The sequence below is a fragment of the Eucalyptus grandis genome, chromosome 4 (genome assembly GCF_016545825.1).
Source record: "Eucalyptus grandis isolate ANBG69807.140 chromosome 4, ASM1654582v1, whole genome shotgun sequence".
Lineage (NCBI taxonomy): Eukaryota > Viridiplantae > Streptophyta > Magnoliopsida > Myrtales > Myrtaceae > Eucalyptus > Eucalyptus grandis.
Window position 1 is genome coordinate 4,128,533 of NC_052615.1, and position 25,217 is coordinate 4,153,749.

The 25,217-nt window shown below is 37.4% G+C and overlaps 2 protein-coding genes across 2 annotated transcripts; both read right to left on the reverse strand.

Moving 5' to 3' along the window:
• Positions 1 to 5,854: 5,854 nt before the first annotated feature.
• LOC104440714 (disease resistance protein RPV1-like) lies at positions 5,855 to 12,352 on the reverse strand. Its single transcript, XM_039311265.1, has 7 exons — positions 12,105 to 12,352; positions 11,712 to 11,804; positions 10,104 to 10,688; positions 9,209 to 9,408; positions 8,303 to 9,072; positions 7,861 to 8,148; positions 5,855 to 7,774 (listed from the first exon to the last, which is right to left on the reverse strand). Exons 3-7 carry the CDS (start codon positions 10,595 to 10,597, stop codon positions 6,032 to 6,034), a joined length of 3,495 nt encoding a protein of 1,164 aa, XP_039167199.1. The 5' UTR covers positions 10,598 to 10,688; positions 11,712 to 11,804; positions 12,105 to 12,352; the 3' UTR covers positions 5,855 to 6,031.
• A 3,996-nt stretch (positions 12,353 to 16,348) lies between these two features.
• LOC104440715 (U3 snoRNP-associated protein-like EMB2271) lies at positions 16,349 to 23,979 on the reverse strand. Its single transcript, XM_010053664.3, has 7 exons — positions 23,322 to 23,979; positions 21,694 to 22,036; positions 21,100 to 21,324; positions 19,972 to 20,200; positions 19,441 to 19,619; positions 18,425 to 18,490; positions 16,349 to 16,730 (listed from the first exon to the last, which is right to left on the reverse strand). Exons 1-7 carry the CDS (start codon positions 23,804 to 23,806, stop codon positions 16,653 to 16,655), a joined length of 1,605 nt encoding a protein of 534 aa, XP_010051966.2. The 5' UTR covers positions 23,807 to 23,979; the 3' UTR covers positions 16,349 to 16,652.
• Positions 23,980 to 25,217: the final 1,238 nt, after the last annotated feature.

Sequence of the window (25,217 nt, forward strand, 5' to 3'; positions counted from 1 at the left end):
AAAAAGTGGGCGAGTATGATAACTGAAAATAAACATTGATAATAAGCAACTCAAATGAAAATAGGTAACTCAAAATTAATTGGTAACTTGTTCGGAAAAAATCAGTCACTAAATTGAAGGTTGTAATTTCATATAATAGTTGGTAAATCTAAGGCTATGGTAAGAATGGTAAATAAATTTCTATAAAAAGATATATTCAATTTACTGACTTATAAATCTTGTTCCGTTGATTTATCATCTAGGTTTTGGTTTCCACTTTCATTCGAGTTAGTTACCAATATTATTTAATTTATTTTAATTTATGAAAATTTTCTTCTCATTTATCAACTTTTGATTGTCTCCCTTACAAATGCGAATCTACATTTATATAATTTTAATAACCTTTGCTTTTGTTAGTTATGCATTGTCGTGACCTACCCCTTGAGGTGGGAAAGGGCCTCTAATGAGTAGATTTAGGGGTATTTGTTCGTAAAACAGTCCAACTTCGCTTCCTCAAAAGAGACGGCTTTCAAAGCAATGTCTAGTTGGTCGGTCATACCTAGTCTATTAATTACGGACGCAAGTTTTCCCAAACCTATACCTTGCTTGATAGGATTCATTTTAAGGTTTTTAGGCAACCTAAAAATGTTATCTAGGACTTGGGTGAAGCTCAAGATTTCTATTAATGCCATTTAGTAACAATGAGTATGATTTCTTACCTAAGGTGGTCATGCAATCTTTTTACATTTTCATGCAAGTTTATAAAAGTAAAAAGAGGCAATCATGCATAAATGGTTTTTTCACGCAATTCTAAGCTAACTAGAACATGATATGAAATAAGCAAGCAAGTAATTGAAAGTACTTTATGGGAAAAGTAAACACTCAACAAGTAATAAAAAATGAAAATAGAAAACTATTCTAAATGCAAGAAAAGTAAACTCGCAACTCATCAGATGTTTTTTACAACAAGAATAAGGAAAATCCGAGACATATGTTGGCATCAAATGGTACAATAGAAAGCCGGATTGGACATCGGTTATGCCATTGTCTTCAAATCTTCTTGGCCACGTTCTCTACGGATCATCTTAACAAGCTAATGCTAAACTAGGCATTCATATGATGCAACAATGCAATCACACAAGTTCAAACAGGTGCAAGCAACTCAAGACAAATTGTAAACGTAAAGCACGAGCCTTAGAGTTGACGTTCAAAATCCATGCACATCGAGCCATCATGAGATTGCTAATTGATTGATTTGTGATCATTGATACTTGGCCATCTCTTACGTTCATAAGCGGTGGTCAAGATCAAATAATCTCTAATTTACGATCTAAGTCTTTTCTGAGGATATCCTGTGAACACGCATTGGCCCTAATGTTCATCTAGAAATCACAGTATACATATTTAATATAGTTTTTAACTCTTGACTGTTTTCTTTTACTACTGGAGTTAAATCAATCTTCCAGCACGTTACTTTTGCTTAACTAGAAGATTTTAATATATATATATATATATATAGATGTTAAATTTGCAAAAACAATATGCAATTTAAATGTCAATACTTATATATTTTAATAGGAGTCATATGTTTTTCGTTAAAATTAATTTCAAGTGCGTGCAAGGCAAGATTTGAAAAGGAAATGTAAAAATTATTAAGTCAAATCTTTCAAACACCAAAGACAAGTATAGCATTTAAAGTCAACTAAAACTTTTTCATGATTTTCCTAGAATATTAACGGTCGGGCTCACGTGCTCCCATACTTTGTATGGCCCGGCCTGGAAGAAAATCATGGGTCGGCTAGGTTCGCCCTAGAAAAAATGCGCCTGAAAAGAAACAAAAAAGAAAAAAGACAAATAAACACATATAAGTCTACATGTGAAATTAGTAAAATTGTCCGTGTAGTCACTATCGATTTGGTCCTCGTATTTTATCTTGCGACGGATGTTGCTCTTAAAGTAATCGTCAGTTGAAATCTTAAATTTTTATTTTTATATCAACTGCCCATAAAATGTTGACACTCTCCAAGATAACAAAAACTGAAAGGTTGGAAGTGACTGAAATTCGTCGGCACCTTAGGCTGTGTTAGTTAACATTTTTACTCTTGGGAACAATTTTTCTTCATAAATAATTTTTTTTTCCATTTATATTCCTTAAACAAGTTTATGAGCATTCAAACGCATTTCGTAACTATACAAATTTCTATTCCTAAAATAGAGAAGTAATAACAATGCATTTGGTACAGTCCTCAATATTATTTTAGCATAAAATTTTTTAAAGCTTTTTAATAATATTTTGAGGTTTTTAAATTTTTTCTTTTCTATTTTTCATCCTTTCTTCTTTCTTCTCTATCCAATCGTCAAAGTCTCGGTGACTAGCTAGAGATGAGAGTTGGCAACCTCGCGGTCTTAGAGGAGCCTCACCATGGCCAAGCGAAGCCAAACTTACAGTGGCTAGGCGAGGTCGAGTCTTGCCCAGGGCTGATGAGGATGCCAGCCATTGCCAAGGCCCAACAACCGGCTAGAGGAGGAAGAAGAAGAAAAGAAAAAGAAAAGAAAAGAAAATTACACGTTTCAAAATTATTCCTGAGAATAAAGATGTAGGTTTCTTCTATTTATTGTTTATGTTCCAAATCTATTCCCTAACTATTTTTCTATTTAAGTACCAAAGGGATTTCTATTCCTTTTCTATTTTGAGGAACAAAAAAAAAATGAAAAACAGAAATGTTACCAGCGAATATAGGTAGATTATTAGCTGGTTCATTAATTAAAGTAAGCTTGGTAATTTCTTATTGAAGTAAATAAATGCCGAGTTAAGTAACTTTGCCACAGTGACTCTTACAAGCTTTCCAACAAATAATAAATGAGGATGATGCTTTCATCTTGGTGAAAGGTCATGCAACTTTCCAATGGAAAAGAAAAGGACAGCAGCGTGAAAACGCCACCCCATTAATTTAATGGTATGGACATAACTGATGCTATCATTTGTTGCAAACTCAAAGAGAGATTAGGAAAACAGAATGACTTAGATGGTGCGATTTGTCAAGAGGATTAGTTTTAGCTTAATGAAAGGTCGATGTCGGATCTGCTTTTTTTTTTTTTTTTTTTTTGGTAAGGATGGATCTGCTTATTTTAGTACATATATCACTCTCACTCTCATTATGCATGAATCTAAACGTTAATCAGTTGTTGTCGTGTGACATTGGATATGGGTTTTGGTTGTGACTTGCGAGCTCTTGTGCAATGAGAAAGAAAAAATATGTATTTGATAGCGATTTAGAAGAGGCTGATCAAATTTAGTCCAACATGTATCTTCCTGATTCTAATTAAGTGAGAGTGTATGGTTATGGTAATTATGACGTCAGTGTGAGGTTACGTTGTTTTTATTCATGAGTTGATGGGTCCATGGCAATTAATGAAATATGTCATAAAAAGGCACCTTAGAGACAAGTCTAGGCATGTTTGACCATTCTATCCATGTCTCGTGGTGAATAGATAACACCATTGTATATTCATCGGGTGTGTAGATTGGTAACGCAAGATGACGGCATGACCTAAATCGCTTATTGTAATGTTGATGTCATGCGATATGCCTTTTTGATCTCGTTGAATCACTTGTTTGACCAAGAGTTTTCAACCATATCCATACATGTCAAGTAAATTTTTCCATCCATAGCCCATGATATACGATATGATGTGATCACCGATCTACTATTTGAGGAGGACAAATTCATATAGATCACACAAATTATGATGCTAACGTATTGTCAATTTTTTCAATACCATGGGCAAATACATGACCGATAATTAGTCTAAAGGGAGGCCATTAATAAATGACCAATACGAGACCTTATAACATAACAACGTGGCATATTATAAACATTTTTATCATTATTATTATCATCAATTATCACCATCTCATATTTGATATCATCAGAGCAATTTATCAGTTGTACCGTCCTCGCCCGGTGGCACTGTGTCCGTAGCCAGCCTGGAGCAGCCTGCGTCCTGCTCATGAGATGATGAGCCAAGAAACGGATCATCGCCAGTGACAATGCCAGTGAAGGAGCTTCCGATAGACCCTGAGTGCTTCAGACTTCTCAGCAAAAAAACAGAGTGAAATGGAGTATTGGCGGCCCGACTTCAAAACGGTGAACTGGCAATGGCGACCGTACTTGTTTGGTGACCGGCGTTGGAGGAAGAAATGAATTGACCAGAGGAATCCGAGAGAGAGGCTATTTCCAGCTTCCAATGTGTGCTCTCTGCTGCTTGTTGTCGGTTCTACGAATCCGTAACTCCAGGGGTCAGCGATGAGAAGCAGGTGCCGGTAAATGCTTGTGATCAGAGATGGTGGATTCCAGTGTCGAGCAGTAGTAGAGAAGCTTGCGGCTCCTTTCTCACGCCTCTTTTTTTCTTTTTTCTTTTTGGGGCAGGGGAAAGGGTAGTGGATTGAGAGAGGATATTTTACTTTGCTCTATTTTAATCGCCAGAGAGAGAGAGAGAGAGAGAGAGAGAGAGAGAGAAATCTGTCACTGATGCAACCCAATCCATGTGCTTTCAAAAGTTGCTAAACTCTCTTGGGTGCTAACATGTGACACTAGTTGTCTTCAAAACCTAAGAGGCGTCTACAACACGCATAAATCCAACCAAAGCAGGAATCCTGAAAAAATTACAAAGAAATATCAAGAGAAAAAGTTTGACAAAGGAATAACACATTAAAATTAGGCAGTCTAATTAATCAGAAAGACGATAGTATGATATTCGATTCCTTGAAAGGATACACTAATGAAAGTTAAGATTGATTCATTATATAAGTTGCGGTTGAAGTACGAAAAAGAATCTATCTCAAAGAAGAGAAACAATATCATATTATATGGTGTTTGAATTCCACAGAGCCTACTTTAAGATTAAGGAACAAATTTGTATATGCAGATTATGCGTAACACAAGTTTAATTTCTTGTGCTTCTAAGTGCAGACAATTTGTGTCCAGCAACCAATTGGATTACGATTCAAATCCTACTTGATCCGTGATGTTAATGCCCAGCATTAAGTACCTAAGATAGGAAATTCTTGCCACATACAATAAGGCAAACAATATTATATTAGCAGAAAAATGCGAGACCTAGAATACATTATCATATCGCCATATACAGACAAGTTGAAGGCAGTGCAACACATATTAATATGGTTTAGCACCCGTCAGATCCATTCTCTAAGAAATAAAGAAGATCAAAGATCTTTGATCCCATCAAGACACATTTTTTGTAGGAAAATACAAAATCAAAGTGCAAATTTTCCACGAGAACGATAATAAAAGCTGTTGCCAAGATGTAGTTAGAATAGATAAATTTCCAGAAAAAGCTACAAGCCAAGAAGTCTCTTAAGGAGTTTCATGGAATTTTAATGTGTACATCTCCTAAAACTGATGAATATTATTTGATGTCACTTTGCATAAGTCACATATTTCATAACTTCACTTGAGCGAAAGTTATCATCAAAATATTGTCCGCAAAATATTCGAATTCACTTGCCAATGTAAATAAATTTTGTTACAGAAACGCCTAATGTTTATGACATCTGTAGTAACTCATCGATTTATTTACTGTATATTCACTTAAAAATCACAAATATCATAGAAAGGTAGACCTTTGTGTCAAGAACCTCGATTTTCCCAGAAAAAAAAAAAACCCCATTTCCCTTCACTTTAATTTAGGTTGACAATTTATTATAAACGTTAATATATTTGAAAAATTAATGAATTATAAAAATAAAAATTGGTAAGTTAGATAAAAATTGTAAATTTACATTCTATAAATAAATCAGTAATTCATAGAAGTATTGATAAGATACCAACAAGTCACTAAAAAATAAAAAGTCATCAAGTCTCTTTCTCACCAACAATAGAGACCAACGCATGTTTGCTTTTCACTTTTCGCAATTTTCGGTATATGATCTATTCAGAAATTGAGTTCATTTTTGTTGATGGCCTTTCAAATCTTTTCAGTATATATATAGCATATTCGTAGAATCGACACACCAAATGTTTACTACGTATTAAGCGACATAGAGATGGGAGTAAGCAAACAGGAGGAGAATCAGGCCGGCGTTGCCATCCATCGAGAAATAAGGGGAGGAGAAAAGAAGAAACAGAGAAAGGAGAAGGTTCAAACCCACCTTATAATTCTTGTAAGAGTGGACAGACCCAACGAAATTTTCATTAGCCCCGCAACCTTTCTGGTAGTGTCTGATGTATATGCGGCAATCATCTGGCAATTTGGTGTTTGACACATTAATCGACCCTTTCAATTGTGGGCAGTGATGAATTTCTAACCGCCGCAAAAACTCCAACTCGTCAAGGCCCTCAACAACCTGTAGCTCATTGCAGTGCTTGATTTCTAGACTCTTGAGCTTCTTTAAGTGTGATAAACCACGAACACTTTGCAAATAATCACAATCAATGACGTCAAATGAATGCCACAATTCCGATACACCAAGTACTTGTACTTGGAGTATCTTTGGGCACCCCACAAGCAAGAAAAGTCTCAACTTATATATTACTCTTGACAGAAGAATTAGGGTCCCTTCCTCAATAATCAACTCATTAGCAGACTCTACTTCACCCGCGTACGCTAGCCTTCCCAAGGACTCGCACGAAACGATGAAAATTTCTTCCAATGATTCAAACAGCCCAGCAAATTGGATCTCAACTAGCTTTGGGAAAGACTGTATACTTACACTTTTGAGTTTCCTCATGTTTGATAGCCCGAATCTCTCGAGGGATTCACCACGGAACAGACACAACCTTGATAAATTTTGAAGTATAAGCCCGTTGAGTTGAATTTCTTGCACTCGACACTGAAAGAGATTTAATCTTGACAAATTTTCTAATTTGGATGAGAGTGATATGGTTGAATTTAAGTCACGAAGGCCTAAATTTAGCAGAGACGGTGGAAGTCGTGTGAGTGGTCGAAAGTCCATATTAGACAAATCCAATTCCAATAATTGAGAAAGGGAAGTCAACTCAGAAGGAGCAGGGACATTGAGAAGTCTCAAGGTCAACTGATTCAGTTTGGATAACTTCCTAATCCACCCTAAGTCACTGGTATAAATTTTACCTCCTTGTCTCTTACCAGAGTCATCAGATAAGTACAACTCAACCAAATTAGTCAAATTTGAAAGGTCTGGGACCACCCATAACGAATTGGATGACACTTTTAGATTCTTCAAACTTGTAGGAAGCGTCGGTAGTTCTTGAATCTCATCACATCCCATCAACTCAAGAGTTTGTAGGCAAGGAAGCAGATTTATTGTCTCCGGAACTTCACTGATGCAAGTGCCCGTCAAGCATAGGATTCTTAAATTAGGCAAACTTCCTATTGCCGAAGGAAGTCGACCTTTTAAACCCCAACTACTAATTCGAAGCACTTCTAGATTCGGAGGCATTATATGACTAGGTAACGCCCATGAATTTAGTCCAATGTCAAAGTGCAACTCCCGTAATGATTTCAACTTCCATACGGAATCTGGGAGTTGAGTCAGTAGTGGACATTTTTCAATAGAGAAGTGTTTCAAATTCACAAGGTTCTCGATCTCTTTAGGCAAATCTTCAAGAGAACGGCAAGACCTAATCATCAGATCAATCAGAGACTCCAACTTTCCAATAGAGCCACCAATTTTCCTCAAATTATTACATGATTCGATTATAAGCCTCTCTAAATTTGGGCATCCGGAGAAGTCCGGCATTCTGTTTATGTTGCGACACCCTTTAAGAGAAAGAACTTTCAATTTTCCTGCCATCTGTCAAAATAAATGCAATATTCAATTGATGAACATTCAAATATTACTTCCAAAGAAAATAAAATATAAATAAGCACATTACATACCTTGACTAAGCTCTGTAGCTTCGAATTACCTATGCAGGCACCATTTGAATATTCAAGAATGACCACATTCTTTAAGCAAATATTGGCTGGCTTAAAAAACAAGTGAGGAGGATTTTTCCAAACCATCCAGCTTAGATTGGTAAGACTATTTGCTAAGTTACCGCTGAAGGTTCCCGAATTTAATTTGAGGTACCTCAGACGTTCAAATCTTCCAATCTCTTCACTTTTAATAGCGACCATAGGTTTATCGCCTAGATAAAGATCCAATGCTTGAACGTTCTTCTTCATCTACAGTTACGAGCAAGAAATGAGGGATAGTTAGTATTTCGTTTCAAAGGAAAATGATTATAATGGGAAAACGCGGAAGGAGAAAAGAAAATCCTAGAGCAATATAGAGAAATTTTAGTAGAGAAACTAAAAGTTTTTTCCTAAGGTATATTACCTCCTTTGTTCTTATTGCATCGAGGACCTCCTTGTCAATCCATATCCTACTCCGCTCTCCAGGATTTATTGGATTTTCTTGACGAACTATTTCCCTTCCAAGATCTCTAAGTTGATCGTGCATCCAAAATGCATTTTTCACAATCTTTACCAATGACATGCTAACGAGGACATCAAGTCCTGTATCCGGGAAAAAATCACAATCTTTCCACATGTAAATTGCACACATCATAGGCTCACCAATGAAAAAGCATGCAATATCAAGGAAAATTTGTTTTTGCTCGAAAGTTAAGGCATCATAACTAATCTTCAACTTTCCAAAAACATCTTCGTGAGGTGCTTTGCTTAACTTATCCAACGTTTCTTTCCATATTTGTTGACTTCTGTCAAAGAGGAATGAACCAATTACTTCAATTGCCAACGGAAGTCTCCCAGTGGCAGATACGATTTCCCTTGAAAGTTCCTTGTAATCATATGATGGAAAGTCTTTGTTAAATGCATGCCTACTAAAAAGCTCAAGCGCATGATCACTACTCATCACCTCCATTTCATATTCTAAGATCTGATATTTTGGTCTACTGATTCGAAAAACATCTTTATTTCTAGTTGTAATCAATATTCGAGATCCTTGGTACAAACTACTCCTTCCAACTAATTCCTCCACTTGTTTGCTGTTGGCAACATCATCAAGTACAATGAGGACTTTCTTATTGTCAAGTGCTTCTTCAGTCCTCTGTGTTCCATAATCAATTTCATCAATGCTCCTTGCTCCTGCAGGATAGCTGATTTCGGATAATAATTTTTTTTGCAACTCAATTAAGCCATTAGTACTTGACGACTTCGCTTGAATATTTTCAAGGAAACAACAACACTTCCCAAAATGAAAAGAGAGTTGATTGAAAACCACCTTGGCAAGAGTCGTTTTTACCGATACCTCCCATGCCATAAATTCCAATGAGCCGCACACCGCCAGAATCAATGTCTAACAATTCATTTACCGCAACCACTCGATCACCAATTCCAACTAAATTTTCAGTCACGGATCTATGTTTTATCTTCAGCTTTTTCAAGACCTCCTCAACTACCAATTTAATCACATCGACATAGCTGCCACAATGGGGGGAAAATTAGTGAGGGAAAAATGCAAAATCACGATTACCCGACTAGAAATTATGTTATTCAAGCACCAGATAAGCTACAAATTAGCCGGACAACAAATGGGACCTTTAATCTAGAAGTAACCTTCTAAAGAGTCCATATTGGACATTAACGTCCCGCCAAAGCATCCTTTTAATGCATTTGGCAATGCATGTGTCTTTCCATAACTCGAAACATAACTTGATTCCAACATGAGATTAGCAATCTTGGAATTATATAGGTAACATTTGTGAAAATAGATATACAAATATTTAGGCTGTTAAAATTGATATTTCATGATTTATGTTTGAGCGAAAACTATAGAAATTGGACCAGGTGTATCCAAGAGGAGAAATGTTTAATGTATTGAAAGATTAAACAATCAAAAAGGATTGTGCACGGCATTTCATTATCCCATTCTTTTTCTTCCCACTGCCAACAATCAATTATTATTTTAGCTACCTAGCTATTACATAATAGTTCGCCCACTATACAACGTGACCTTGCTAAGCAGTTTCACTTGTTGTGACTGATGTAGCATATGGTTTGTTCATTTAGTAATACTATAGTAGAAGTCCCACCTCAATCGTACTCAAATCCTTCACAGCTATGATCCAGTGTTAAGGAAAATTGGGAAAACAAACATCTTGAAGCAGCCAGCTTACCCTTTGTACTTCTTCACTTCCCACCCCTTTATCGCATCAACCTCCATGAGAGCCTTTCTCCACACATCTACTTGCTCAGTGCTCAACTTCTTCTCGCGCTCCAAATTCAGTATGGCATCATGATACAACGGAGTTTTCAACTTAACATCGTCGGGTTGCACATCGTAGAAAATAGGTAGGATCTCCTTTTTACCTTCCGATTTGGAAGTGTTTGCCAGGATCTGCACGAGCTCGCGGAGGCACCATTGGCTCGAAGCGTAGGTCCGAGAGAAGACGGGTATGTAGATCCTGGAGTTGTCGATCGCTCGCTGAAGCGATCCATCGATCCTTTCACCAACACGAACCTCTTCATCGTCTCGGAAGACACATATTCCAGTGTCGTTCAAGCTATGAAATAAGACGTCGGTGAATCCAACACGAGTATCAGGTCCTCTAAAGCTTAGAAACACTTGGTAGTTGCTTCCTAACGACGTTCGTTCGTCTGAGCTCGCCATAGCATTAGTTTGCTCTGCTTAGTGCATCTTTCTCTCGCCGCGTGTGTGGGCTAGGTTGCGCCTAAAGAAGGAATGTGATCCTTCGTTGGCCCTTTGGTGTTACCGAGACCAACCCAATGTTTTCAAAGGAGAATGTGGTTGTGTCAACATCAACACGTACTTTAAAAGAAATTATTTAAAGAACATTGATATTCTTTAATTCACCAGTGCGTAAAACATGAAATTAGAGGGATGGAAAGAAAATCTAATCTCGAAGGCAGGGAAGGAAACGTTGATCAAAGCTGTGATACAAGCTATTCCTCAATGTGCAATGTCAATTTTCAAACTCCCAGTATCGATATGTCAGTCTACAGAGAAAAGAATTGCTGCATTTTGGTGGAAAAATAGTGAATCTAGAAGTTGTCTTCATTGGACGAGATGGCAAGTGCACAAAACTGGGAAAGATAGGGGTATTGGGCTTCAAGGATTTACTCCGGAAGCAAGCATGGAGGCTTTCTCAGAATCAGTCATCTTTATGCGGTCAAATCCTCAAAGGAATTTACTTTCCTACAAGATCCATTTGGCATGCAGGGAGGGGCTTTCGTCCCTCTTGAGGCTAGCAGAGCTTGTTGATGGGAAGAGATGATATTTCAGAATCAGTCATATGGTCAGTGGGTACAGGAAAAGACATCGACATCCAGGAAGACAGATGATTAAAAAGAGGAACCATAGGGGGTCCGGCAAACTTCAGTGGCCCAACCAAAGTTGCTGATTTAATCATAGAAGAGGAGAAAAGGTGGGATGTTCACACTCAGAAGACATTTTGATGAACAAATAATAAGAGAAGTCCTAGCAGTGCCGCTTAATTCTTGAGCTACACAAGATAGATTGATGTGGATGGCTACTAAATCAGGTGCCTACACAAAGTGAAAATTGCCTATAATCTTATTAGAGTCAGAAAACCCACGATAAAGACATGAGAGCGACATCGTCATTTCAGCCATCCCGCAAACTATGGTACCATATTTGGAACATGAAGACCCCTAAAATTAGGATTTTTCTCTGGAGTATATGTCAAAATGCTATTCCCATGCTCTTCCCACAACACAAAATCTATATCGGCGGAAAATCTTACCTCGGCCAGCATGTCCAATCTGTGATCAAGAAGCAGAATCAGTGGGACATCCATTCTCGCTTTGTCCATGGACGAGCTCAATTTGGTCGAATCCTGAAGTGAAAATCCAAATTTCGTGTCAAAACCTTTTGCGAATTGAGGCTTGGCTCCAAGACATAATTGAACAGCCAGGAAATTCACTGACTTTCGAGGAAATTGCAGCCCTTTTGTGATTCATTTCGAAAGCAAAGAATGACTTTGTATTTCGAAGGTTAACCCCCAAATTCGAGAAACCCTAATTGATTCGGCAGAAGAATTGCTCAGCAATTTCAGCAAGCAGAACAAGCAAAGTTCGAAACTTTACATGGGAACGACTCAATTGACTCGAAATTGGATCCCACCGAAGCCTATTACCTTTAAAAATCAACATCGACGGAGCGTTTATGGAAGGAGCAACGGTAGGGGCCATCATCTCGGGAGTTCTTCGAGACGCGTCGGGAACCCTTCTCGATGGTTTCGCAAAGACGATTCCAGCTTCAACGGCGATCCAGACGAAGTACTTGGCCTTGATCGAAGCTCTGAAATTTTTTCGGTCAAAGTGAGGGATAGATGGAGATCGAATCTGATTTGTCTTTTTTGAACAGGAATCTGATTTGTCTGGAGATGGGAAATGCTGTTCTGCAAGATAAGGACGTGCGATGGGAGCTGCCGTCTTTAACGTGCGACGGGAGCGGCCGTCATTATTTTATTTTGTTTTATTTTATTTTATTTTATTTTTGCATCTCATTTATTGTCGTTTTGTTGATTAAAAATGAAATAAGGAAAAAATGGTCTGCTTGAGGCACTTTTTCTCTAGATATTATAAGATTTTCAGATGGCGCATGATAATTGTTGAAGTGACGAAGTCACGACCTTCTCCTAGTTGCTCAGAATATATAAGCAATATTTCAATGGGAATGGTCTGTTTTTTTAGCTCATTTTATTTTATTAAATTTAGTGCACACTTAGCACTGCAGTAGCTTAGCAAACTTATTCATATTATTATATGCCCATAAAATGTCGGCACTTTCCAAGATAACAAAAAATGAAAGGTTGGAAGTGACTAAAATTAGTCAGCACCTTAGGATGTGTTAGTTAACATTTTTTACTCTCAGAAACAATTTTTCTTCATAAATATTTGTTTTTCATTTATATTCCTTAAACAAGTTTATGAGCATTCAAACGCATTTGGTAACGGTATAAAATTTCTATTTCTAAAATAGAAAAGTAATAAGAATGCATTTGGTACAATGCTCAGTATTATTTTAGCATAAAATTTTTTGAAGTTTTTTAATAATTTTTTGAGATTTTTTTAATTTTTTTTTCTTTTCTGTTTTTCATCATTTCTTCTTCCTCCTCTAGCCAATCATCAAAGTCTCGGTGACTGGCTAAAGACGAGAGCTGGCAACCTTACGGCCTTGGGGGAGCCTCACCATGGCCAAGTGAAGCCAAACTTACAATGGCTAGGTGAGGTCAAGTCTTGCCCAGGGCTAACGAGGATGCTAGCCATTGCCAAGGCCCAACAATCGGCTAGAGGAGAAAGAAGAAGAAAAAAAAAAAAATTATATGTTTCAAAAATGGTTAATACCCTAAAAAAAACCCCCCAAACTGGTACACCTGTGACAATTTTATCCTAAACTATTTTTTTTACCATAAAAACTCCAAACCGGTACACCGTGACAAATTTACTCCGACCGATTATAAAAAATCTTAAACTGGTACAAATTTACCCCAAACTAATTTATTCGACCTCAAAAAAACCCCAAACTGATAAATTTGTGACAAATATACCATTTGCTAAATTGAATTAATACCACAAAAAAATCACAAAAATTGTAAACTGTGACAAATGGAGCGTAAAATCCCAAATTGGTATATCAGTTAACTGTCACGTGTTATTTATTTTAATAATTTGACGGTAAAATTTGACAAAAACTAACAGAGGGTAAATTTGTCACAAGTATACCAGTTTTTGGTAAATTTGTCAAAGGTATACTAGTTAAGGGTTTTTTGTGGTCAAAAAAATAGTTTGGGGTAAATTTGTCACAGATGTATCAATTTGGGGTTTTTTAGGATATTAACCCTTTCAAAAATTATTCCTAAGAATAAAGATGTAGGTTTCTTCTACTTCTTGTTTATGTTCCAAATCTATTTCCTAACTATTTTTCTATTTAAGTACCAAAGGGATTTCTATTCATTTTCCATTTCAAGAAAAAAAACAAAAAAAGTGAAAAACAAAAATGTTACCCAACGGAGCCTTGATGTGGCAAATATCGGTAGATTATTAGCTAGTACATTAATTAAAGTAAGCTTGGTAATTTCTTATCGAAGTAAATAAATTCCGTGTTAAGTAACTTTCCCACAGTGACTCTTACAAGCTTTCCAACAATTAATAAATGAGGATGATGCTTTCGTCTTGGCGAAAGGTCATGCAACTTTCCAATGGAAAAGAAAAGGACAGCAGCGTGAAAACGCCACTCCATTAATTTAATGGTATGGACATAACTGATGCTATCAATTGTTGCAAACTCGAAGAAAGATTAGGAAAACAGAATAACTTATATGGTGCGATTTGTCAAGAGGATTAGTTTTAGCTTAATGAAAGGTGGATGTCGGATCTGCTTATTTTATTATATATATCACACTCACTCTCATTATGCATGAATCTAAACGTTAATCAATGAGAAAGAAAAAAGATGTATTTGATGGCGATTTAGAAGAGGGCTGATTAAATTTAGTCCATAATGTATCTTCCTGATTCTAATTAAATGAGAGTGCATACATTATTAGGTGATATCACTAATAGGTGATGTGTATGGTTATGGTAATTATGACATCAGTGTGAGGTTGCGTTGTTTTTATTCATGAGTTAATGGGTCCATGACAATTAATGAAATATGTCATAAAAAGGTACTTCAGAGACAAGTCTAAGCGTATTTGACCATTCTATTCATGTCTCATGGTGAATAGATAACACCATTGTATATTCATCAGGCGTGTAGATTGGTAACGCAAGATGACGGCATGACCTAAATCACTTATTGTAATGTTGATATCACGCCATATGTCTTTCTGATCTTGGTGAATCACTCATTCGACTAATAGTATCCAATCATATTCATAGATGTCAAGTAAATTTTTCCGTCCATAGCCCATGATATTAGATATGATGTGATCACCGATCTACTATTTGAGGAGGACAAATTCACATAGATCACACAAATTATGATGCTAACGTATTGTCAATTTTTTCAATACCATGGGCATATACATGACCGATAATTAGTCTAAAGGGAGGCCATTAATAAATGACCAATACGAGACCTTATAACATAACAACGTGGCATATTATAAACATTTTTATAATTATTATTATCATCAATCATCACCATCTCATATTTGATATCATCAGAGCAATTTATCAGTTGTACCCTCCTCGCCGGGTGGCACTGTGTCCGTAGCCAGCCTGGAGCAGCTTGCGTCCTGCTCATGAGATAATGAGCCAAGAAACGATATAATTTTTTTACTAACTAGGGACGTGCGAAATTTATATGCATAAAACATGGCGAAAGCCATACTGAAAGTTCTAAACCTTTTATACAAAACACAATCTAATACTTAATTTGTGTATAAGCTTATAATTTTCGTAAGAGATGCTGCATAATAATTCTCTCAGTTGCGACCCTTCCTATTTTGCCCACGACATGGCGCTTAAAAGGTTGCCTCGTAATAAAAAATTGGATAACCAACGAGTCAAAGGAACTTCTTAAGGGGCGACACCTTTTTTCAAATCATCCATTTACCGAAATAATGCGAATGAAGTGGTTTTGAGAATATGTGCTTGCTTTTGGGTCAAGTGTTTAGACGTGGAGTCAACTTACTTTAGGACCAAGTTTTTATAGAGAGAGAGAGAGAGAGAGAGTGGCATGATTGGAGCTTGGCTTGATTCATTCCCTTGGCATCCTCTCATGATTTGGTGGAGGAGAGTGATGGATCATATTGACTTCCATTTAAAACAATCATGCCGGTCCATCCGAGGAGTTGGATATTTTCAAGTCATGTACAGGTCTGATTTCATGCACCTCGACTAATCCTGCTCCTCGGTCAATCTTAAGGGCGCTAACCTCCATAGTGACGCAATATATTCAAATTTCACTACTAGGGTGCTTCTAGTATTGAGGCTGAAATCTAATAGGCTAATACCACAAGGAGAAGAGCAAATCACCTCGTCATCCAAGCCAAATCGAACATATTCAACTTATTATATCTATATTATATAATAGTTCAAGCTTTGATTAATGTCATTGAACATATTAGCAGGCTCAGGTGAACATTTACAGCTTATTACCTAACATGTTCCTGCTGCATTACAGGCTGATACGAATCATATCAGCCATATCTGGTGGAACAGAGTACACAGAGTCATCCGCTACAGCCAAAGGTCGCATCTATTCACAGGCCTGTTTAGGGTGGAAATTCTTGTTTTATTTACTATATATCTCGCAGATATCATGCTTTGGCTTTTATTTAACACGGAGGTAGACGCGAGACAAGGACCATGACAAATAGATTGCCATTCTTGTAATGTCCATTTTAAGTGTTAACAAAGATAAGCAGTATCAAGGAGAATGAATCTTCTCATTTCTGTTTGATGTGGAACAATGGACTTGAAGCAGTTTGGTCCCACCTGTTTGGTTACATAAATTAAACCAAACATTCCGAAAACTAGTTGATCCTCATTAGTTTTTCCTAGTAGACCACCAAATTTGATTTCTGGATGATTCTTTCTTTCTAAAAATGTAATCAAACACCTATGGATACAGAAGGCTCGTATAGAGTAAAAAGTCACAAAAGAAGCCGAATAATCATTACAGAGATCAGGACAACCTTTATCAGTCAAAATTGAAGAGCCAATGTTTGCCCTTAAGAAAGCTTGAGAGACTGGATGGCAACGCCATTACTGGCAGCTTGTACATGTCCCCACCGTCCTAGACGCGGTTCCTGCTCCAAAGAAACAGAGAATTGTTAGTAGCACGGTATTAGATCAGGATCATACAACTTTAGGCCATGTGGACTCTATAGTGCCAAAAAGAGAGCTATTTTTAACTGATTTTGGCAAGTGATGATCAGTTCGAAGGTTGCATTTTGAGGAAGCAACAAACACCACAAATCTGATTTAGTATGTTCAAGTTGTCCATCCTACAACAACTTGCACAACTATTCTTAAGTTCCTTGAAATGAAGTGGTGGCAATAATCGACAGCATCATTTACAGTCCTCAAAAAGGAAGATTGTTTTCAATCGGTCTCCATGTAATTAGTACACCAATGGACACTGGCTTCTATCATTGACAATGCAATAGCTCTTCAAGAGATACTTCCACATAGACCCTCATATCCAGAAACTTCTTTAAAAACGTTCCCCACATGATAGGCAATGCATTTAATGGGCTGAGAGTAACACCGCTATGTACTACAAGAACTGACACAAACACACTGGACAAACATATGACACCCCCCAGGAAATAAAGCATGAAGTACCAAGGGATAAAAACAGAAACTTGGTGCATTTGCAATCACATTAGAAGTACATACTATCAATGAGACATTCGAGAACAAGTAAAAGACTTGAAGTCTGCAGTTTATCCCCAAAGTATCAACATTTATCATCGAACTTCTAGGCAAAAATTCAACATGTTTTATCACCTCTCTGCAAAATGTAAATTTGAAATATCTCTCTCTCGCCCCCTCTCCCAATGCATGTAGGTTCTCTTTTTTGCGTGTCCACCGATACTTGAGTAGTGTAAGAAACGTTTAATTGCATCTTCAATGTACCAATTCCTATTATGGGACCAAACAACCAACATGCGCAACATATAATGGTTCAATATGAAGTTTCCAATGCAATTACTGCAATGGGAGAAGTATAACAATGTCGGTTTTCATTCCTGAGATGAAAAATGAAAGACAATCATATAGTGATTCCCATTCCCCAAGATTTCATGTTAGTTCCTACACTTCTATTTTAGATTTTAATCAGCTGATTCCAACTCAAGATCAACTCCCAAAATGAAACAATCCAACAAAAGACAACAGATGCAACGATAGTCTAATAATAGTTTACCATGACAATTTGACTGACATCCTTCTTGTCATTAACTCTCAATATTCAAATAGAATGAATGCTTTGGGGGCAACATTTTTATCAAGAGGATGTCCTGATCATCTCAGTTCTTGTGGACAGACAGGGTAGCAGGATATTATGTGGGCATTTTGCTCTCTAGTACCTTTTCATCAGGTTGTAATTAAGTTTCAAGAATAAAGTAGATCAATAAGTGCAATAGGGATTAGGGAGCTTGGATTTAGGGGCTATTTTTATAATTTTAGTTGACAGATTAACTGATCAATCAGTTCTTAATTACTTTGCTCATCATACAGGGAAATTCATATTTTCTAGCTGACCACTGTGCCATCACTGAACTGAAAGCATGTTGAAAAAGAGACATGGTGCTTGAAAAGCACCAAAACAATGACTCCTTGCACCATTGAAGATTTTCCAGTATCCAATTACTTTCTATAAACTCTTTCCTCAGTGGTAGCTATGTTTGAGTCACCAATTTTTCTTTCAGTCAAGAAAGGTAATTTAAGCATGGAGAAAGAATATTTTGTTATGAACTAAGTAAAGGGAAAGCACCACCTGTCCGACTGCCGCCACAAGGAACTCCCCAGATTTTGCAAATGCCATTGAATTGACAAATCCAACCTGTTACCAAAATTTCCGTCAAATGGATGCAGCGACCAAAATAAAGGGCTGATTTCATTCAATTCCAGACCATACAATAAAAGGGAGGCTAGATACAACAATAGGAAGGAACAAGGGGTGGTTGAGTTTTTCATAGTTGAGCCACAAAGTTTGGGTTTAATTTATGTGACCAGGTCCTACCAGAGAAAATTATTTGACCGAGATATTGTTAGTTTTCATTGTGTTCAAGATGTTTGCCTATGTAGAAGTTCCCCTTCTATTCAACAACAAATCGACTAACAAGACTAGCACGATGCATTATGAAAACAAAGGAAAGATAATTTATGGTGTCTCTTCAAGCACACTTCCTTTGGGCTTCTCTCAGTTTCAAATGGGGAGATATCTTACTGGTGCAAGGATCACACAAATTAGGCGCTAATGATAACATTTCACTTATAGAGCGAAGTACTGACCCACATGATTATCCTACTGACATCATTTATGAGGGGAAAAAATCCTGCATTAAGAGCTCCAAAGAACCAAGCCAGGATGTTAAAACTCATTCAAGCTCCTGCACATAAGCAGTGGGTTGCTCATTGGGACACTATACGAAGAAATTACTGACTTCCCTACTGGTTAAATGACACAAAATTCAACAAACATTAAATCTTCAAACCATGGTTGCCGAAAAGATCTTCACATCTACCAAACAAACATCTTATAAGCTGTCATGGTTCCCTAAGGACAACCATGTCTTGGCCATGATGAGCCTTTATCTTTAGGAGACTAAAAACAAGACTCTCAAATAGTAAGCTAAAGTCAACAAACAGCTAAGTGTATGATGGCCAAGAGGAAATCACTATAATCACCAGATGCAAATCATCGCTCAAGAAGCATATTGGAGAAATTTTTTACTTGTTAAAAATCTCAAAAAGTAACAAAACCAAAGGTAATATGATGCTACAGCATACCAGTGGAAGATCATATAAGGGCTGAATATCTTTTTTCTCACTCCCGATAGCCCACAGACGAACATAACCATTTCCAGCACCTGAGGCGGCAAGATCACTACCTCTGCACACAGTGGCTGAACTGACCCATGAATATGCTGTTGAGTGATGATTGTTTTCAAGATTAGATTTGAAATTCTCTGCAAGTAGAAATCATAATAGTAAAGTTAACTCTCAAGTTACTGAAAGAATATAAAGGAATAACTTCAACCTCCAGAAAGTCGACATTTATAAGACACTTTTCAAACAACAAAAGACCGGAAAATACATAAGCCAATCATTGAAAAGGGGAAGGATGAGTTTTTGGAAGAGGAAATTGCATATATATTTTATACGTAAAGAAGAGTTAAAAGTTTTTCTTTGTCCCATACAGAAAAAAATCAGCACCAACTAATGAAGGTTGATTGGGAATATTGAACACATGAAAAAATGGAAATTCGGTCACTCCAAGCTGGAACAGTAAAACTGAAAGAATGTTAATCTCAGCTCTACCTGCATGACCATTAGGGATTTTTTCGCTGTCTCTGTTATCAAACTTATTGTCCTCAGGCAAGAAAGGATGAGCATTCTTAACAATGTAAACAGGTTTCTTTCGTAGCATACTCCAGAGCTGGACACTTCCATCATCCGAGCCAGTCAAGTATTCATCATTGCTAATAAAACAACAGCATTCCAAAGATGATGCCGGAGCTCTGAAAACTATTCTTGTCTCCTCTGGAATCTGCTTAAAGAGGTGGAAAGCCATGAAACCCAATATTTTGTAAACAATAGCATTTAGTATTTCTTCAAGGAGTATAAAGAAGCACCAAGAAATCTCAATGACAATCCCAACATGCAGATTTAGCATATGAGAATTGTAGTATTCAAATGCTAATTCCGAATTGACTATATGATTGACAAATAATCAAGTAAAGGCACTCATAACCATTCTCCACAAGAAAAAGTATTCCATGACCACCTCTTGAAAGTAACCATTTGCATCACTGCTGTTAAGTTGCTATTTAGACTTCTCGAAAGATCTTAAGAAATTTAAAGCAGTTATAAGACTAATCGATATCATATTTCATTACATGAAGAGATAAAGTTCCGTTTATTATTTATTTTTTTTTATTTTTTATAAGAAAGAAGTTGTAGATTCTAAAAGCAAAGGGTAAGATAAAGTCATTATGTGTTATATACTCCTCATAATTCTCCAAAAAGACCACCTTAAGCCCCAAGTTACCCTTTCAATGTACTGTTCATATCCCAGAAGCAGTGCCTTCAGATCTGATTGAATCAGATCATTATCTTCCCACATCACACCTACCCATCACAATCATAATCTTAGCCCAACTCTTCAAAAAAGATAATACGGAATATAGCAAAAAAAAACACCACCAAGAAATTAGAATCCAAAACTAAACTGTTTTGAGGAAGTGCAAACCAAGATCACCTAAAACCAATCAGCCCCTGCAAAACCAAATCAACTAATCCAATTGCCAACTCTAGAGAATAATGAACCAGCCAAAGGAACCAGTATAAATAAGCACTAGAACATGACCAATTGCTCAGTTGACTTGCAGATCATTTGAGTAGAACTAGACAAACCAAATAAACAAGAAATTAAAGGTCAAATTTTACCTTAAACAATTGCATTGTCCGATCACGCCCCACAGTCAAAACACGTTCCTTTCTTAAGCAATCTATAGTTAGAACTTCACTTTGATGGCCAAACGAGGTGCTAATGTAAGCTCTGTCATCCGTGTTCCACATCTTGATTGTTCGATCAAAAGAACCAGAGAAAAGTTCCGAAGTGCCTTGCCTATAAGTTAAACAGGACACTGGTCCTCTATGACCTGGAAAAGCCTGCCAGTTGTAGCAATTAGATTAAAAGTAAGACCCATCCGTTCAACATAAGTGCATTCTAGTGAACAAAATACATGACCAAGCTGCAGCACTTCTCACCACCTAATCAGTCATCTAATTCTTCCCTAACAGATAATCAGGGTGAAAGGAATGCTTCTAAGAAGCCAATTCCTGGAGTGCCAACGCAGGAATCAAGTAAGCAAATTGTATAAATGAAATATAAACACAATTTGTGTGCAACAGTGAACTGCTCTCGTGAGAAATTTGGTCCCATGGTTAGAGGACCAGATCTCCTCTAGAAGAAGTTCATTGTGCTCCAAAATAAAACCATGAGTTTCTACATGACAAACCAGAGAAGGAGATAATTACCTGAATGTGCTCACGTGTCCTAGTATCCCACAAATGAACATGGCGGTCTTGGCCTCCACTGGCCAAATATCTCCCATCTGAGCTAACAGCCAAAGCTAAAACATGTTTACTATGCTTTTTAGCCCGACCTTGCGGATCCTTGGTTCCATGAGACCTCAGTGTTTCCTCTCTAGGCCAAACGTACTTTTCACTTTTTCCACTGCTTACGTCCCAATGCAATATGGTACCATCTTTTGATGCTGAAAAGCCCCTCAAGTCATCCTCAGACAATGTTACAGCCGTGACAGAATGCCGGTGCTTTACTAAGGTGCAAAAATTATCAATGGCCTCAGGCTTTTTAACCCTGCCACATGACAGTTCAACATCTTCATTACCCAAATGTTGCATCAGATGAGTTTCATACTTCAGCATGAGAAAGTGCATGAATCAATGATTTAGCCTCCTCATGAAGAAAATCAATTAATAGTCAAGGATTGAAAATTTTAAATTAACCACTCACATAGAGAAAATATCCAGCAGCATGGATTAGAACGTTGCATGTTAGATAATGAAATTATAAAGCATGCTAGATTATGTGAGTACAATTAGTTGCAAAGCAAGTCAAGGATTGAAAATAACCAGTCATTGGGAGAAAATCTCTGAGAGAGCCAATTAGAATGCCGGATGCTAGATGATGAAAATAAAATGCACACTAACAACATTCCGAATACAATTAGTTGCAAATTCCAAAGAGCACAATAACAAAATACAACCATGGGTTTAACCAGACATGCTTCCACGTACCAATAATGATTACATTAAGATCATTATATCATCAATGATACACTTTTGCAAAAAGAAATAGACTCTGAAGAGCTTCGCACCAGATGAGTATCATAAGTCACCAGAAAGTGGTAGAAACGTGATATGTTAACCTCCTATTGATGTCCACTTTCTACAAGGTATTTCGTTAGAGGCAGCTAGTAGAAGAGTGGAAGTTACTGGTGAACCCAAAGTGCAAGAAAAGGATGGTTATCAATTCTTCCATCTTGAGGGGAGCAGGAGTAGTTCTTAGTAACTATTTTTTTAGCAAGTAGTTATTGATGATTTATCTCTTATTTTGAAAGTGCGAGTAGTTGATTGCACATGCAAATGTAGGCTTTGTACTTGTATAGACTATCCCCAATCAGACAACATAATATCATATGAATTTCCTTCACTGTTCCCTTAAAGCCGTTTCCGTCTTTCTGCAATTCATTTCATCAATTCCTGCTTTTAGAGAAGTGGCATAACCTAGAGCAAACTATCTATGCCCAATCTCCACACTGGATGGGGCCATCGAAAAACTGCTCTTCCTTTTTGTCTAAGTAGTGGAATAGCCCAAAAGGAACGTTGTCAACCCATCCTTTGAGTTCAAAATCAGCATCTCTGGCTATCTCAAGAGCACATAATCAGCCACTCAATCGGTATAGTTAGCAGAGAGAAAGTGATCAACACATCATATGATAGTGCACAAGAGTTTAATTCGATCAGCAAGTTCCAACTAAACACAAAAAACAGAGCACATTCAGCAAAAAAGTGCAAGCTTTAACCGATCACATGATCGTCAGAATTGCTAAATGAACAACAAAAATAACCAAAATAGGCACCTGGAAGCCATTCGCCGCTGTACTCTACCGCTGTCTTCGAGCTGCTCCTGCTGCAGGATCTTCGAGACGAGCGAATCCCGGACTCCGTCGCTCTCTCTCCCCCCAAACACATCATCCTCCTCCTCCTCGTCCTCCTCCTCTTCGCCCTCATCCTCATCCTCCTTCTCCCTCCTCGCGATCGCCCGAATCCTTTCCAGGTACTCCTTAGCCACCCGCTGCCGCTTCTCGTCCGCGGTCTCACGGTCGAACTCGGACTCCTCCGCCTCTCCCGCGACGCCGCCGCCGCCCTCCTCCTCGTCGGAGGCGTCGCTGGGTATTATATCGCCGCCGCCGTCGTCGTCGTCGGCGCCGTCGTCGTCGTCGACCCGCCGCCGCTTCTGGCGGCTGAAGAAGGGGTCCTCGTTTAGGGAGTGCTTCTTGTTGCCCCTCTTGGGCGCCATGGCGCCGCCCTTCTTCTTGGAGCCTTTGCCCTTCAGGGTCGGCATGTTGAAGCCAAAGCCAATGTGGTTTTTCTAGAGAGAGAGAGTTGCAGAGAGAGAAATGGTGAGGGGGTTAGGGTTTTAGGGTTCTACGGACAGGAACGGCGAGGCGTTTCCGGGAAAGCGGCGGAGACAGGAGGTTAGGCGGCAAGTGTCCAGGTTTTGAGATGGACGCGAACTATTACAATATTACAATCCCTCTTGATTCAGAAAAATAAAAAAGAATATTTCACCCAAAAAAAAAAAGAATATATATTTAAAATTAAAATTAATGTTTTTCCCTAAGAAAAAAATGACTCAATACTACATATATATATATATACATATATATATATATATATGTAGGTGAAGTTGGAATTTAGAGACTAATTGCTTTTGTGCTTATCACCCGGCACTTCTCTTTATTATTATGTGCTTGTCTTGTGGCATGATTCCTGGCATTATTTTTCTCGTGTGGCTCGATAATTTTACCAAATTTCGATATGTGTACTTACCCGTCTAAATACTACTTCCTATCATATATAGAGAGACGTTTCAAACATATTTAAAAGTTTCATAAAGTTGAAGTTACATATGTTTTAATATTTGATAAGAAAAATTATGGTACGCTACAATTAACTGAGCCAAGAATACTTAAATTTAGTATCTATATGAACTCAAATTATGTTATAAGTAGATGGTACAAAGTACATTAATTGTCATCTAAATACAATTTTTACATAGGTAGTAGGGGTGAGTATGATTGGGTGGGCGGTTTCCACCTTATAATCAAGAACCATCCACTAAGGACTAGTTCCAAAAAAAGTGGAATCGAGAATCGCCTATTAGTTCCATGGATCCATTTGGGAAATGGACCGTTGGTCCGCTCCAATTCCCGAGTGAGTCCATAGAACCAGTTTTCAATTGCTACGAAATTGCATTTATCAATTAATATCAAATTGAACATGGTTTCTTTTTTAGAGCACTAAAACTTATTAAGTCTTGTATTTGGCTCTTAATTTTGTATCATGACGACAAAACACCACAACATTTATGGACATCTCCAATCAGTTATCTTCTTCCTTTTCATTTGTTTATTTTGTTTTGATTGAGAAAGCAAGTAAATGAATTATTAGAATAAAAAAAATAAGTAAGGGATTAGTCCTATTATACACACAAGAGACAAAATTAGTTAATAGTGTTTAATAACTACAAATATACATATATGTACATATATATTTGGTTGAAATACTACAAAATAATTAAGTAATTATGATGTAATATACCAATTCAATTTGGGTGGGTGGGTGGGTGGGTAGGCGGGCAGGTGATTCCATGATTTGGATCAAGAATTTAGATTAATACTTATTGATTCAACTAATTGGAACTAGGAACCGGACTGACTTACATGAGAATTGCGGTTCCAATTCAATCTAGT